Source organism: Etheostoma cragini, chromosome 5 (assembly GCF_013103735.1).
Source record: "Etheostoma cragini isolate CJK2018 chromosome 5, CSU_Ecrag_1.0, whole genome shotgun sequence".
In the NCBI taxonomy this organism is placed as follows: domain Eukaryota; kingdom Metazoa; phylum Chordata; class Actinopteri; order Perciformes; family Percidae; genus Etheostoma; species Etheostoma cragini.
Genome location: NC_048411.1, coordinates 7,411,496 through 7,423,437, shown reverse-complemented (window position 1 = coordinate 7,423,437; position 11,942 = coordinate 7,411,496). Strand labels below are relative to the sequence as shown.

The 11,942-nt window shown below is 38.8% G+C and overlaps 1 protein-coding gene across 4 annotated transcripts in view; it reads right to left on the bottom strand.

Annotated features, from left to right (window-relative positions):
* Window positions 1–418: 418 nt before the first annotated feature.
* The window catches only part of gtf2h2 (general transcription factor IIH, polypeptide 2), a 13,158-nt gene continuing 1,634 nt past the window's right edge, over window positions 419–11,942 (bottom strand). For all 4 annotated transcript variants that reach the window (XM_034871912.1, XM_034871911.1, XM_034871913.1 and 1 more), the window contains exons 3-15: window positions 11,346–11,423; window positions 11,040–11,076; window positions 10,198–10,284; window positions 10,053–10,103; window positions 5,912–5,966; window positions 4,957–5,062; window positions 4,770–4,860; window positions 3,491–3,686; window positions 2,563–2,626; window positions 2,183–2,286; window positions 1,891–1,993; window positions 1,773–1,812; window positions 419–861 (exon numbers count right to left, since the gene is read on the bottom strand). In XM_034871912.1, the coding sequence (XP_034727803.1) occupies window positions 751–861; window positions 1,773–1,812; window positions 1,891–1,993; window positions 2,183–2,286; window positions 2,563–2,626; window positions 3,491–3,686; window positions 4,770–4,860; window positions 4,957–5,062; window positions 5,912–5,966; window positions 10,053–10,103; window positions 10,198–10,284; window positions 11,040–11,076; window positions 11,346–11,423 (1,123 nt within the window). In that variant the 3' untranslated portion in view covers window positions 419–750. The remainder of the gene's footprint in view (window positions 862–1,772; window positions 1,813–1,890; window positions 1,994–2,182; window positions 2,287–2,562; window positions 2,627–3,490; window positions 3,687–4,769; window positions 4,861–4,956; window positions 5,063–5,911; window positions 5,967–10,052; window positions 10,104–10,197; window positions 10,285–11,039; window positions 11,077–11,345; window positions 11,424–11,942) is intronic.

Sequence of the window (11,942 nt, the reverse complement as noted above, 5' to 3'; positions counted from 1 at the left end):
TCCAACATTACTTTACCAATATTAGGCTTAATGTGACAACATACAAGTACTGATTTATCACTATTAATCAGACTAATTTTATCTGTTCAAAATCTACCTTAAAAGTGTATTTGTCAAGTATTTGATACTCTTGTCAACATTGAAGTAGATAATATGCTTGCTTTATGAAAATGTATCTACTGTGAACAGTCCTACCATAAATTTAGCCTCTTACCCTAAATTTAGCAAAGCAAATGCAAGAGTAGTTATTTGAAAGCAGCATCTGAGTTATTGGATAAAGGCCAACTTTGAAACCATACATGAAATGTCTCACTCAAAAGTTTTTTTTTATTATAACTGTCATATCACAAACGGAACCATTGAGTAACCGGAACTGTGGTACAAAAATGTGTTTAAACAATGCACACAAACCATTTTAGGCTCATATAAAGCGTTGTGATTTAAAAGCAGTCGTAAAGTGGCTCAGATGCAGTTCTCAGAGCAGACAGAAATTTAAATCCAACTCAGCACTGTCTTTAGCAAGAAGCTGCTTTCACCTTTAAACGATATGGATCTACTGAAACGGACCAATATTTTGTGGCAAGCTTCAAGAACTTTGAAATGTGACAATCTGGATGATTCACAGCCTGTGTGCATCAGATCTATTCTATCAGAGGTGCACAACCCTGTTAGGATGGATGATGAGTCAAAAGATCACATGACCACCACCAAGTTTATTTTAGTCTCTGTCTGAAAGTTAGCCTCTCAGCTTCAGGGAGCGTTCTGACTGTGAATGCAGCATGGGCAGCAGTGTAGCAAGTCATGGATGAAGAGATCACACTCCACACAGAACACACTGCAACATGATGGACAGGTGAATATCTAGAGACAGACACAGAGAGGGAGGAAGAACAGATAAATCAAGATGGATAATGGGAGTACAGTTGCAATGAATGCAGTACACTTTTTCACATTTAATGTTAAAATGTATATATTAGGGCTGTCAAAAGTAATACGTTCATAACGAGCTAACAAGCTAATTTATTTCAACACCACTAATATTTTTAACACAAGATTAATGAACACATGTTCTGTGACAAAAAGAAATGTGTAAAGAATACAAAATAATGAAACAGTCCTAATCTATATTAATCCATCCAACAATTTTTTATTGCAGTTACACATAGTTGGGGGACTCATAAGACAGACTTAAAAAAGTAAAGTCAAATTTTAAGCAGTGGAGGCCAAGAGAGCTCCAAAATACTGGATCTTTCAGTTCCTATAATGCAAGACAATGGTGTCTCTAAGAAACCTTGCCTTCCTAGTAAATACCTAATAGTTTATTAGACTTCCATGTCAAGGCATTAAAACAAAGACAACGGAAAAGCAACATTCATGGTTGACAACTGCCCAGGAACCTACATGTCATTACCCATTGCTAGCTTCCGTTGTATCCAGTCATTCGTCCACAGTCATTCGTCCACAGTCATTAGCTGGTACTAGCGTTACTGTTGTTATTAGAATAAAGACATGAAATACCCAAAAACATAATACTAATTTGTAATCCTTTTTTTTTTTTTATTATCTGTCCAACCCCCCAGTACCCTTTGGTAACTGAAGACGTACACCCTGGGTTACATGTACTGTATCACTGGTTGGATATAACTGATACACATCCGCATCATTTATTAAGACTTGGAAAAGATCCTTTAGAGTTACAGGAGCTATTTAACAGTTAGTACCATCTAAAAGGCCTCTACAGATCCAGACATACACTCAGCAACTGTACTTACACTTTTATCTTTCAGCTCCCCTTGACACGCTTGACAGAACCTGAAAGCAAATCAAAACAAGTTTAGATACACAGCGGCACAGTATCTGTGTGTGATTGTATGAGTGTGTCAGAGCCACCTGTCTTCTTGAAACTCCTCCACAGGACTCTCTGTAAAGGCTTGGAGGGGGAAGAGGTGGTGGAAAGATCTGGCGAGATGGGGAGCCGACACCAGAGTCAAACCTTTGAGAAAACACACCACACACACCAGTCAAAGCTACTTCAATTGGTTTAAATGCAGCATTTTAAAAACACCAAAAAAGAGCTACTGTACTTTTTTGACACCTCAAGAAAATTCATCAAAGTTTCCTCTAATCTTACAATGACATACTCTACACACACAAATATACAGAATTCTTCCATCCCACATACCACAGACTTTACACTCAACGGGAAGCTCTGTGTACTTGGCGTGGCACTGCGGGCAGAAGTATCCTCCCAGAGACAGACCAGGACCACTGCTGCTGTCCAGATGACTGGAAGACACACACCAGAAGCAGCTCATTGCAAAGAGCACCAAACGCCCAACTGCTCTGGGCACCTTTCCATGGGCAGTCCACTCTGACATTTCTCCGTTAAGTGCATTTATAGATATAGCAGATGAGCAGGTGTGTGTAATTCAGGCCTGTGTGTAATAACAACAGAGTGAAATAATTTCCCCTTGCGGGATTAATAGAGTTTATATTATTATTAATACACATTGGCTGCTGACAGTTCTGGCCACAAGGTTTAAATCACAGTTTTCAACTTACGACATGCTGAATGAAGGCTTGGCATCCTGGTCAGTCAGAGAGGTGATGGTGTGCTGAGGAAAACCTGAGAAGTGTGTGTGGGAAAAATATTCAACAGGTACTTTTATAGTCATTCAATTTCTTAATGTTTTGATGAGTAACAAGAATGAATGTATTTCATGGAAGAAGAAAAAAAATTGTCTAATAGGAAAAAGGGGAGGGACTGTTCATAGTTCAAAAGTGCTTTGCTCCAAACCTTTAGCTTTTTCAAACAAATTACTTAAAATTCTAGCCAATTCCGTAATTTACTAAAACAGCTAGGCAAATAGTTTTTAAAAAATAGGAGAAAATAGTACATTTGTTTAGGATTATTTTTAGTGGCGCAGCAATCCACATTTTGTGCTTAGTATTTAGTGGAGTATATCCATTTTGGATTGAGCAAAGATAAACTATAGTGTGTGTGTGTGTGTGGTTTTGTGGTAATGATGGAACGCATGGGATTTGTTGGCCTTAAGAAAATTATATTATATTTCCAGCCTTATTGTTCAAGAAGAAAAACCAGGGGTTTCACCATGTTACCAGTGGGATTTCAAATTTGGAACCCTGCAATTAAAATAATTTGTAAATGTATCACTTTGCCCTCACATTGATATTCTATGCCTACAAAAGTCACATGTAAGAAACTTGGAGAACAAACGGAATACAAATTTCTCTTTGACATGTTTACCCACTTTGTAAGAGACAGTCCAAGGTCTGTGATGGCATCAAAATGCCGGTTTGTTAAGCCAACCTTACAGCCAGTTCATAAGTGCTGTTACATTTTTGTTTTTACCACTTGGTGTGTCTGTCTTGGTCTTATGTGTTTTGTTTCCAGTTAGTTTAAAACACAGAAGAGGAGCTGATTCTTTACCAAAGATGGAGAAAGATATAACCACATCTGAATACTGACCCATGCGTATTAAAGAGCATTCAGATGAGGAGCTGGCTGGAGGAGGTTTGACATGCAGCATTAGCAGCTCTTTGAAGTGGTTCTCATCCAGGATAACGTGGTACGAGCCGCCCGTCTCCCTGGTCAATACTGTACACACCCTGACCTCTGCTGACAGGCCAATTACAGACACCCGGACCTTTAGAGACTTTAGGGTCTGACAAAAAAGGAACACAGTATTTTCTTAGATTTCTTTTGGAGCATTGGAGCAGCGTGTGTCCTCACACATGTGCAGTAAAGCACCAGCGCATGCTTAGTACAGCAGAGGGAGTGGGGAGTTGTTGAATACCTACAAGGCTCATTGATTGCTGTTCACCTACTGATGTACTGACCGCCGAAAACTCATTGCTGTCTACCCTACATGCAAATGATGAAATAGGGAAGACAGTGAACCTCTACATGAGCCGCAGCCAAGCCTCAACTGATTGAGCCTCACTGCAACATTTGTTACAGGTTGGGGTTCTCCAGTATACTGTTCTGTTGCGCACAGTTTTCCGGCCATTCTGCGTGCTGCTCAGCTGGGTTCCCTGCTTCTACCGCCAGTGCCACGTCACCTAAAACTACAACGATGTGTGACTGCTTCCGGAAAAAAGCGGACAAGGTGTGTCTTTGCATGAACAAAAGCCCAATCATGCAACCTGCAACGTGGTATAGGTTGAGTTTTATAAAACACAAATTACAAGATAACACACTTTTACAAGGCACTTTAATTATACTATATAAAACCGTCCCCGACCAAACAGTGCAAGTTCTGCTTGTCAAATGTTTAGTAAGTAAAAACAAATGGATTATCACTCAGCACAATGTACTTTAAGGTGGAGATTTTCATCTCACATAGCATTAATTCTGGATGTTTGAATGACTGTTTAATGCTTCGTAATTGAATTGTGATATTTTGTGAGTAGAATCTAAATCTGCAACACTCTGTCGGGTAAATGCATGTTTTCCTCTGAAGTACAAGCACACAGTAAATCGGTAGTATAGGCCTACAGTTGCATATTACGTGCTTTGGGGTCCTTCTGTAAGTTATTTCGTACACACAATGTACAATGGTTTTGAAGAAAGCTAGAAGCAGCAATACAGAAGGCCAAGCAATCATCCAATTCCAACTGGCATGTTTAAAACGGGCACTTCACTAGTAATTTAAATACCAAATACTCAGTAAGCTCAGCAGCTGAACGCATTTCAACTATGACTATGACTGTGTAGCCATAGTTAAGGGTTCAAGGTGTGACTTCACCTTAATCAGCTCACAGATGTTGGCTGGGTCACATGTTGTAAGGCTGCTGAGGATTATCAGGATCTCCCGGCTTGTATGTCCAGGCATGTTCCTTCATACAAAGACAGACACCGGATATGGGACATTCATTAATATTAAAAAGGAACCAATGTAGAACGTATAGAACATAAAAACCTGCAAGACCTACTTGAGGGTCTGTACGGCCAGATTGAGAGAGTTGTATATGGATGGCTCTCCTACACACACAGTGTCCACTGCTTTCTTCAGAGCAGCAGTGTGCTTCTTTGGATTTCCTGGTGGTGAAAGAAGACAACACATCAATTGCTGGGTAAATTGAAGGGGGTAAGCCCCAAAGTGAGCATTTGAAGCAGGAACGGTTAAGGCCATAAGCATTACAAGAAAGGGTGGCGCGTTGTAGGGATGTAAAGGTATAAAAATTTAACCTCACAGTAATAGTGGCCAAAATTATGACATTTTCGATATTATCCCGTTATTTTTAAAAGTGTGTTCAATATGTTCAGAAAGCACTGATAGATCTACACAAACTGAAATAGTTTCAAAAGGTGTAACGGTGTTTATTATATTACATAACTATAGGCAAAAGACTTGTAAAAACTATTGAAACACTGGCCCGCTGTAGGGTGTCCAGTAAGAACTTGAATCAGAGATCAGGAATCAGTAAGATTTATTTGAACATACCACAGTAATTGATATTACATGTGAGGTTGAATGTGGTTCTGAAATATAAGCAACTAATAATGCACTAATGCATTAATAGGCATCTGACTTACTATGAACATGAATTACCAAAAACTAAACGTTATAGCCACCAGCATAACAAGAAAAATTACTAAGAATTACATTAATGTAATATATATTATTTCAGTAACACAAACTCAAAATAAGCCACATGTATTACAGCACACGTATCCACAACTGAGCAAACAGTGTAATACACCTTTAATAGCTAAGCAGGTGGCTCCACAACGCTAGTCTGTTAACAGGCAATTGCAACTTGCTAGCAAATTGCCCTAATGCAAACTGAATACCAAGAATTTTTTTTAAATGAAAACGTTAATTGTTATCTTCAACATTTTTTTACCGTGGTTTACCGTTACATCCCTCAAGCCTTGCATTCTCACCTGCCAGATCAGTAAGCTTCTCAGCCCTTTTATTCTTCGTGGTGATAATGCCTAGCTGAGGACACATAACACATGTTGTTAGGCAACTGGCAATGGTGAAGATCCACTACCAAACTATGTTTAAACTTCCCCATTGCAACAAATTCTACATTACTAGTCACGTTCTATGTCTTTGTTATCAGACAAAATTACTCCAGACAGACCTAATTTGATGTTAAGATAATGTATGTCTGCTTGTTGGAGAGCTAACTAGTGAACAACCAGCTACTCTGATGTCTGTCTTGTTGCTAATTATGGTTTTGAGACCTTTATGAGATACAAGTGATTATTGGATTATCTATATAATCCAATTTAAAATACTGGCAATTGACACCTAATACCTTGAGATATGCAATTGGTTATTAAGATTTGACTTTTTTGGTTCTGATTTAGTGCATTGTTGATATAATCTTAATAATTAAGATTTTCCTCTTTGATAAAGCTTATAGTTCGGGCTGGCTCAGGAGAGTCCTCAACAAACCTATAGTATGCCGTTATGGGCCTAAACTGCCGGGAGACTTCCCTCCTTCTCTCCATCTGTATAAAACCTCATCCTATTATTGCATGTTACTAACTCGACTTCTTCCCTTTCCCGTAGTCTTGTGCTCTCTCGCCCCTCTCCTCTCTCCTCCTATCACTTCCTGCAGGTGTTTCTGGCTCTGGAGATGTGGAGTCTGGATCTGTGGTTGCAAGTCACCTTCTGACTCCTTGTTCCTGCTTGACACCCTCTGCTACAATTATTGTTACTAGTCCTATTGCTATTATTACTATTATTATTATCATTAACATTTTGTTTCCTTTGATCAGGGAGGCTCCAAAATCATACTTGGAGCTGTCGCCATGGTCCCGCTACACGTTATGCGATGGCATGTTACATCCTGCTACGCTAAGTGTCTCGAGATAACTCAGTTATGTTGAATTGATTATTATCATACACATAACTATGAATATCTGTCCCATTATTCGCTCTTTCTATGGCAACATTGCCGTTACTGTCTGTACCTCTGAGTGTATGTTGTGTAGGCTGCTAGGCGTTATATAAATAGAATTGAATAGAATTGAATTAATGTACTAATAATACATTTATTCATAGAGCGCTTTCCATCAAAGTGCTTTACAGCAAGAATACACTTTAAATACAAACAGTACAAAAATATTTAAAATTGAGACAGTAAAAAGTAAATAACACTATACAAATATATCAAAGATAAATTAGCATTTAGGACTCATACGCAGCGGTGAATAAGTAAGTCTTAAGCTTCGTTGTCCTTGCACTTAATGATCAAATCATCAAGGGACAGAGTGAAATTGTCTTGTGAAAATTACTTAATCTAGGTGGTCCTATAGTTATCATCTCAGTTTTGGCTGAATTGAGTAGCAGGAAGTTTGCTGATAACCAGCTTCTCACAACAGCCAAGCAAGTCGACAGCTTAACCAAATCGTATGCATTTCCTGCAATAACTGGCATATATATTTGTACATCATCAGCATAGCAATGAAAAGCAATCCCAAAAGAACAAATGATCTGACCCAGTGGAGCTAAATATAATGAAAACAACAGGGGACCAAGGACTGAACCCTGTGGAACCCTATGCTGAAGTGGGGAAGGATCAGAAAATGTGTTGCTATAAAACACACACTGAGATCTTTCTGAAAGGTAGGATCTCAACCACTTAAGCACCTGGCCAGAGATGCCGAAGTAATTCTCGATTCTATCCAATAAAATCCAGTGGTCCACAGTATCAAAAGCCGAACTAAGATCCAATAACCAAAGGACAGATGTTAAATCTGAGTTAGCAGCAAGTAGCAGATCATTTTCCGGCTTTGTGAGTGCTGTTTCAGTAGAATGTTTTGCTCGAAAGGCAGACTGCAGCAACTCAAAAAGATTATTACATGACAAATATTTTAAAAGCTGATTCGAGACAACTTTCTCAAAGACTTTTGATAGGAAGGCAAAATTAGAGACTGGTCTATCATTTTGCAACGAGATAATATCCAAATTTGGTTTCTTCAATAATGGTTTAACCACTGCAAATTTGAAGAAAGCCGGAAAAACTTGTGTGGAGAGTGAAAGGTTAGAACAATTAAGACATACAATCCTAATGTTGGCCATAATTCTTTAACAACCAAGGCAGGCAAGGGATCCAGGGAGCAAGTGGTGCCTCTTGCAATAGTAACAATTTGAGTTAATTCAGCCCAAAAAATTGGCTCAAACTCAGAAAGGCCCTGTCCTATAAAAGGTGATCCTGTGATAGCGCAGTCTAATCTCCCAACATCTTACTGGGGTATCGCAGTGCGGATGTCCTCAACTCTCATAAAAATACATCATAAAATCCTTTGCTGACAAATATATAAATGTATAGTAAAGCATTAGTGCTAATATAACGAGATAACCCTGTCTGTTGCACCATTTTCCCTATACCAAATTAATTGGGGATAAATATGTCAAATAATAGCAGCGAGTGATTGGAAATCGGTAAGACATGGATATTGTTAACAAGACACAAACAAACCATAACTTAGAACTAAATCCAATGTATGACCTTACTGATGTGTAGGTTCAGACACAAATTGTGTGAAACTAAAAGACTAACGTTTAAAAAGTCTTTAACTAATGGCTTATTGTCACAGCAAATATGGATATTAAAATTGCCAACAATTAAAATCCTCTCATAATGAAAAACAAATCTAGATAAAAAGTCAGCCCACTCAGAAATAAAGTTGTCATTATACTTAGGTGGACGATATAATACAGCAATCAAAACCACGGAAGGTTTGATTATAGTAAAAAGCTGCGATTCAAAGCTAGAATGAGGATCACAGTTGACAATCTGTTTGAACTTAAAATTGTCCATAAAAAGTGAGACAATCCCCCCTCCTCTTCCAGAAAGTCTCGGAGCGTTGAGAAAACTGGTGTTAAGAGGACAAAGATCAATCAAGGGCGATACATCAGCCTCGCGCATCCACTTCTCAGTTATAAACAAAGTCTAGAGCGTGGGAAATAAAGAAGTCACGAAGAACAAATGTCTTGTTAGACAATGACCGAACGTTCAGAAGAGCCATCTGGTTTTTTATTTCTCCGTCAACCGGCGATGAATTGCAGTCCATTATATGCAGGTTATCCACACACACCCCGCCTCCTCTGCACCGCCTCCTGTCAATCCAACAGGGCTGAAACAGCTGATCGGACTCCGGACGCCCCGGACAAACAGGTTGAACACACCGCCACCGAAGCACCAAATCCAGATGATTGTAGCCAGCCGGCATACCAACAATCGGGTCCATACCAGTCCCTCTCAACAAAGTCCTCAACTTCACACGCTTGCCAGAATGTGTACCGCGAGCACGCAAACGTCTACTGCAAGGTCTCGCCTGAAGCAGGAAAGTTAACTCCCAGCGGCGAAGCTCCTCCGGCACCACAGCCAGTAAGAGTGGAGAAGCAGCACCATCTCAACCTTCGACGCTGGAATACCTCCCGAAAGAAGCCCAGATATCGAACAGTGCCTGGCGCACATAAACCAGTGATGATTCAGCGCCACCAACAAGTAGGGACGCCACCAGAAGCAAAAAAAAACGTCACAAACAACGACGATGGGGCAAAAACACGAGCAGAGAAACGGCATGCAATGTAGTTCAATGTAGTTACAGTCTTGGAAAATCAATCTGTTTAGAATCTGCTGTCATCTACCTTCTTGAAGGTTTTGGCACTTGGTAGCCATCATCTACTTTTACCTCACATGGACTATAATACTCAGGGTGGAATCAGGAACATAAGAACCTGTTAAATGTAACTAATCATACTACAGTAACAAATAATGAATATTTTTATTACACATTCATCTCAGGATCACTTAAAAATTGGTCTTAATTGACAATTGTATTGGCACCATGGCTAAAATTAGTTGCCAGTGCAGCGACAGGTCCGGGAACCCTTCACTTCCTCCGTACTTACAACATTACTACACTCAATACAGTACCTTTATACAAGACAAAAAAATGTTTTCCAGTAAACTCACATGAACCTGCCGTGTTTAAACAAGAGCTGAAGGGATTTAAATGCAAGCGTAAAACAGGGATAGAACTCATGATTGTATAAACATACCTGACTGATGGGGTTTTGGTCAAAATACTCATCAACAAAGGTTTCCAACAGCTGAAGAGGAAAGAAGAAAGGAGATAGTGCTGCAGAGCTTGTCATACCAAATGGTTGCTGATAAACAGCGTGATGGGTCTGCTACAAAATTTACCTTTACAGTAGAGGTGAGGCGGTTTGGTTTCAAGTCCTGGTCTTCCATACTTCTTGAACAGTCAATCACCACATAGAGGTGCCGCATCTACAGCACATGTATTTACAGTATCTGGTATAGATACATTTTTAAACAGGAAATTTTATTTTACTAATATCAACTTTCCACACACTGTTTTTATTTGACTTGCATTAAACTCGGATATGTTTTACTTACTTAAGATTTTTTTTTTCCTTTTCTCTCACAAAATATTATTCCCTTCAATTTGCTATAGCCCCAATCAAATTTTTTTGTTTGTAAACAGGAAAAAAGAACAACAGGATATAACTCTACAGTAACTGTATCCTAAAAGGAAGTTTATAATGAGGGCAACTCACTTCTTCCCAGACAGTGAAAATAACCTCTCCCATGGTACGGAAGTACTTGCGTGCAAGGCAGGCCATCTCACTGTGTTCTTTATCCATTTCTGTTCAAGGAGGTTTGATTCTGCTGGCTATCCACAATGTACAGCTGCATCGCTTTCTGATTTCCCAAACTACGGAGCACCCCTAACCCATATAAAATAACTTGTGTCCGTTAATCAAAATATTTTGTAGCCTTAAAATGAATTTTCGTTTACTTTTTACTATTGTGTTAATTCTGACAGCCCTAATTATTATATTTCAAACCCTTATACATTATTGCTATAATTCAACTTTTCAATGGCATCCACTAATTAAGCCCATACTGACGTCCCTACTAACTCTTACACGTGCAAGCCACAAAACCACTGTAGCTGGATTTATGACAAATGAATTGATTGAGTAAAAAGATTCAAAATGAAATAGGCAGAACTTACTCACCATTCCAAGCCTTACTTGTCCATGGCTCTCTATCACTCTATGAAATGTATATAAAAAAAATGCATACAGGAAAACACACCACAGACAATGTATTAGTACAAACATTGATTTTAGAGGAAGAGCATGAAAAGAAAAATGCATTTAAAAAGTGCAATACAGATTGTTTTAACATGTACTTACCGAGAAAAAAAGGGCTCAATTAAAATATAACAAAGTGTCTAGGAAAATAGAAGAGTCTTAAGAATACTAACTAATCATTCTCATGTTTGTGTATTTGTTAGATAACCTGCACCCACACATACACACCTTTTCCTTTTGGACTGGAACAGGATCTCTTCCACTGTGGCTTTTAGTGAGCCGGATTCGTCCTCCTTCAGCACCTCCCTGTTGTAGAATACCTACATTTTACCATGCTGCATCAAACTACATTATCTCAAGTTGAAAATCTCTATAGTTTACCAGTCATTTCTTTATAACAGTTTTACAAAATACAAGTTATAACTAGACATACAGTAGGCTACATCATACCAGGAAAAAAGAAAAACAGACAGAAATGATTAATAAAACTATAACAAACTTTACTAATGAAAAAACAGTGCTAATGTGCAAAATGAGCTAATGAAGTGCATCCAGTGCATGGAGTCTTTCATAAAGTGCTGTATATTGTTAGGGAGTAGTAGTTAGTCACATAGTTTCAGATTTATCTATCATATAATCAAGAATATAATAAAACTAAAGGGAGACTTGGCATACAGCCCGATCCGGTTAGGGAGAGTTCTGGCCCGACTGGGCTGGACCTCTCTTTACCTTGTCTCTCTTGGTTTGGCTGTAATACTAGTTTTAGACAGCTGGGGACTTATTTTGATACACTAGTTAGGGCATAGAATTGAATATTGTTAGGGA